Consider the following 5,280-nt stretch of genomic DNA (forward strand, 5'->3'; position numbering starts at 1 on the left):
TGCACTGTTTAAAATACTAATATTAGAAGGGTTTCTCTATTCTATCACATTTATTCCATAAAAAAAAATAACTCTTTTCCCCTACATTCAATTTATTTAAAATGACTATTTGTTTTAAATATTTTCCTAAGCATATTGTTTATTACATTTCTTAAAAAATACCTAGAAATCATTTTATAATACACGACATAATCGTTAATATAATAAAGAAACATCGTTAATAATTATTCATCAAATATTAAATAAGCTTTTATTAAAAAAAATCTTTTATAATATAATAAATTGATATAAATGAGACTATGAGTAAGCATATAAAAAATTATGAAAGGGTATTTTGAAAAATTAAAATTGTTTTAAGATTGTCTTGTTGCAAGTGAATATAGTTGAAAGATATAATACATTTGAAGATTGTTCTTTTTTTTTTCTTTTCTTTTTTCTAAGTATTCACTTTTTTAATGACATAGTATTCTCACTCAATTTCCTGATTGTTAAGGTTTGCTTGGGTCATAATTTACTTTAATGTAAGTAATTACACTTAGGTGTGTGTTTTTACGTACTTATGTAGTTTAATTAAATATTGTATGTGTATAAATAAAAATAAATGAATATAATGTTTTTTATCAGATAATTTTATATAGTTGATGTTTAATTGGACATAAGAAAATCACAACTTCAAAATTCAGCATCAAAGAATTCAAACAGGACTATCATGCAGTACTTCAAGGCGTAGAAGAGAAACTTTATGTTAATTGTATATAAAAATAAAATAGTAGCACATTAATTTTATATGAATATGTTATTTATTTATTTATATCATTTGTAAAAAATCAAATTAAAGAATATTTATCAACATAAAAAAAATACCATTTCCCCCCTTCTCTATAACAGCTCCCAAGTATGAGAGTGGAGTTTTAAAGTGAAGAAAAATAAAATGAGAACAAAGTTTCTAATTATAATGAATATCTCAAATTTGATATTTTTAAAAACAAAATTACATACATTAATATAAATTTAGTATTTCAATCTCTGTTTCCTTCTTTTCTAAAGTCTTGCTTCTAGCTATACAATTTTAAAACCTTATTCTTAAATATATATTTAATTACTTTTTTTTATCTTTATAGTTTCATAAATTTAGTTATGTATTTGTAGTTAAAAACATTTTATTTTAATCTCTATACATGATTTATTTTCTTTTATTCCTATCATAATAAAAATAAAATAAAATTTATAAAACTATAAGGACTGAAATTAAAACAATATATATAGAGACTAAAATATATTTTAATTATAATGAATAAAATATAAAATATACAAAATTATAAGATAAAAAAGAATAATTAAATTAAATAATATAAAGTACTATCTTGGTTTTTATTAACAGTCATTTAAAGTTGTTATATATAAATTAAGATTTTTGTTTTTTTTTAATAATTTTAACATTTCCAAGTGTACCTTCTTACATATATACTCAGTAGTAACAATACATATTAATTGTCAATGTATAAATTAATTAAAAATTAGGTGAAACATAAAAGTATAATTAACAACAATTAGTATTATTACCTTAAATAAATGTGGTTTAAATGTAATCTTTTCCAATTCCCCTATTTGGATTCTCTACAAAAGCATGCACCATTATTTATTTCCCATATGTCGGCCAAGCACGTTGAAGTTGAAGTGTTGAACCCAATTATTTTCATTCACTAGTGAACATTCACATCATATTCAAGAGAAATTGGTCCACACCATGAATTATCATAATTCATAACTCACAAAGGAAAGGGAAAAATGTTCAACTTCACTTTTCACTCATACCATTTGGTTCTGTTTGTAGCAGTAAAATCAACATGTAGCAGAAGATACCCTAATTGTCACTTTTCATTTATTTATAAATTAAATTTTAACATTTTAAAATAAATAAAAGAAAATTTTACTTATATATATAAATACACAAACTAAAATATTAATTTATCTTTTAAAAGAAAATAAATCTAATTTTATAAAATTTAAAACAATTTTAAATTGTTAGAATTTATTTGCCAAACCGTAAATACCCTAATGGTTCATTGTACCAATTCTTATTCAATTTTAACCGATTTGACCTGATTCTTAAATCTTACGCCACTTTCTACACCTTTTTTCTGAATTGTTTATATCAACTCTCAATCGTGGCAAAACAGAGAAAACGACGAACGAACTCACGGATTAATAAATTAAACATGGGAATATCAAGTTACGCTATGTCGGTTGCTGATAACGATGTCATGTGTATAAAAAAAAATGATGCTAATCAATGCAATACATGCATGAAAAAATAGTTTAACAAAAGAAAAGTGCGTAGCATAATAAGGGTCATGGATTAAAAAAGAAGTAAATATCTCATATAATATAAGGTAGCAAGGCTCAGTTAAAAAAAAAAAAAAAAATAGTGCCTCTCATAGTGATAGATAATATACAAATGGAACCTATGAGGTTCCACCCCATTAGTCATACATCAAATATTCACCACTGAAAAGGAACCAAATTCCCTAACTTTTTTTTTTCTTAGGAGGAACAGAACAAAACCAAAAACAGGAGGCTAAAGTGGGGTTTGCTTCTGGATGATTTCCAAGTGATGAAATTACATGAACACCCATTGCTTCTATGTTGGCAAAATCTCATCCACAAGTTTTTCCCACAACAACTGTACCATTAGTTTAGACCCTTGACACTAGCCAGAAGGTGAGAACAAGGGACATTAGGAACATGCAAGAGTCTCTCAAGTGAACCACCCCTTTGCTAGAGTCATTGAAGCCTGTTCCAGTTGAAGATGTTGGACTCATTCCAAACATATTAGGACTACCAGTGGTGGTGCCTGTGGTTGTGCCTGTGCCAGTGCCAGTGCCAGTGCCTGGAGTTATACCAGTAGTGGGAGTGGTTGGAGTCAAGGTGGATGGTGTGCCTGATGGTGTAGTGGTTGTTGGGGTTGTTGTGGTTCCTGTTCCTGAATTGCTGCAAGAGGAAGCCAAATAAAATCACCTTACAATCTTCACTAAGACTATAATAGTATATTAATATAGATCCACCAAAACTAGGTTCAGTCATTCAGATAGATCTCAAATTTGAGCCTTGTGAATTGAAAAAAATATGACTAATTAAAGATGGCCATATAAATTCTCTTCATAGAAATTAATCACTAGCAAAACAAGTGGATATTTCCCACCAATGATGTGGTTATATCAGTTTTGTTGAATATTATGGTTATAGATCTAGGATTAAGTATGTGGGAATGAAGAGGACAAAAATAATTGTGAAGCATCATAATGATGACAGCTAATGTTTCAAAAGGGCAATCATGATGTCATGGCTTGTTTGTAAATCTGATTCAGGCGGTGGTGGATACATGAACCCAAAAAAATGGCCTTTTGGCTAAACTAAAAGTATGTTATACAAAAATACAACATGGACTGCTTTTGCATCTAAGCAAAGCCATCTTAGAACACCAAAGAAAGTAGGCAATGGGTTTCATGAAAAGCCAACTACAATAATAGAAAAAGAAAAATTGGCAAGGTCGCCATCATATTCTGTAAATGGAAAAAAAAGGGTTTAATGCAATTTTGAAGCATCCAATCCAACAACTAACCATTAGTTAAAAAATAAATAAAAAATCCTAGAGTTAAAGAGAACTGAACAAATCAGCAAGATCCATAATCAAGAAACATACCTTGGACTTGAGGGGTAAACACATGTGGAAGCTGAAGCTGCAGATCAGAGAGACAAGCACAAGAAGAGAGAAAAAAAAAATGAGCAAAAGGGAATTTCAACATGGATGTCCAGAAATTTGAAGGTGATCAGAAAGTGCAGGATACTTACTAGGTGGAGTTTGACTGGGGGTAGCAGCACCAGAAAAATCACAACTTCCCTGAATTTGACCCTTTTTCTGGAAATAGCTATTAACAGCATAGTTGCAGTGATCCTTCACTGTGTTAGGTTGGTAACAGACTCCATTCTGTAGAATAGGGGTACAATCAGCTCCAGCACCACATGCATAATCTATTGCTTTCTGCAAAGCTTGATCACCCACACCATCTTTGCATACACAGTAAAGAGCACCTATAGGAGAAAAAAAAATGAAAAAAAATAAAAAATGAAACAGAAACAGTTAGTCCACAAAAAAAAAAAAAACCATATTTTCTTCATGCAAAGCTTGGAGTAAAACATAACAAAAATAGAAAAAATTCCTTAAACAAAATCCATTCTAAAAATTCAATCTTTGTCACAACCAAAACAAAAACAGTAACTAATCATGAGAACCCATCTCAGATATGGGATGTCATGATTAAAAGGCCCATTTAACCACAAGTTGAACCATGAAACTTGAAACTTGAAACAAACACAAGCAAATCAAGGTGCTTACTTGAGTGGCCAGCCAGGGCCAAAAATAGCACAAAACACATCAGAGGAACCATGATTAATGATGCTGATGATGATGAATATTCAGAGGGTATAAGAGAAATTTATCTGATGGGGGTGTGGAGGGAATTGAAGAGGGTTCTCCAGTGTGAGGCAAAGAGAAAGAAAGAAAGAGAGAGAGAAAATGAGAAGAGTGGAAGCAGTTTTGGAGAATGGAGATTTCTGGACAAGAGGTGAGGTGGTGGGAGCCTGTCTGGTACACTTTTCAAGCTCCCTTTATGTGTTCAACATTATGTACATAAGTATTAATAAAGCTTAGTAAATTAATAATATAGGGTACTAAGTAGTAGTAATAACTTTGTGTTATTTATAATCAAGCCTTTTTTTTTAAGTCTGTTATGAGATATTAATTTTCATTAGTTGAACTAACGCTTCAGTTGATTTTTAATAATACAGGATAAACTATATGTATAAAAAAATATTAAAAAGCTTTATGTTAATGTATGCTTCACTAAGGAGAGGGTAAAGTACTCTTGGGAATTGTATTAAAGCTGAACCTTTTATTATTATTTATTATTCCCATCATACTATATTATATAATAGTATGTCGTGTATGTATGTGAGTATTTAATTTTGTGTACATTTTCAAACGGTCCTAAACTCATAAGGGTAACTGACCCTGGTGTGATTGATTGTGAATAGGATTAGTAAATGGACAAGTGCTATGTGGGCCAAGGTATGAGAGAGATTCCCATAGATCTTTTGTTCTGGTTGTGCGTTGGCACTAGAACCCTCCAACTCCATAGCTACAAGTCCCTTTGAACTTGTAGCAGCAATTGATTATCATTCCCTGTTTTGAGTTGGAACTAGTTGTTATATTCAGCAGCA

The 5,280-nt window shown here is 30.1% G+C and overlaps 1 protein-coding gene across 1 annotated transcript; it reads right to left on the reverse strand.

Annotated features, from left to right (window-relative positions):
- Positions 1-2,359: 2,359 nt before the first annotated feature.
- Positions 2,360-4,696, reverse strand: LOC109800695 (PLASMODESMATA CALLOSE-BINDING PROTEIN 2). Its single transcript, XM_020361526.3, has 4 exons — positions 4,397-4,696; positions 3,853-4,092; positions 3,704-3,740; positions 2,360-2,991 (listed from the first exon to the last, which is right to left on the reverse strand). Exons 1-4 carry the CDS (start codon positions 4,446-4,448, stop codon positions 2,697-2,699), a joined length of 624 nt encoding a protein of 207 aa, XP_020217115.1. The 5' UTR covers positions 4,449-4,696; the 3' UTR covers positions 2,360-2,696.
- Between the last annotated feature and the right edge of the window lie 584 nt (positions 4,697-5,280).

Source organism: Cajanus cajan, chromosome 11, assembly GCF_000230855.2.
Source record: "Cajanus cajan strain Asha chromosome 11, NIPB_CcT2T_4, whole genome shotgun sequence".
Taxonomy (NCBI): domain Eukaryota; kingdom Viridiplantae; phylum Streptophyta; class Magnoliopsida; order Fabales; family Fabaceae; genus Cajanus; species Cajanus cajan.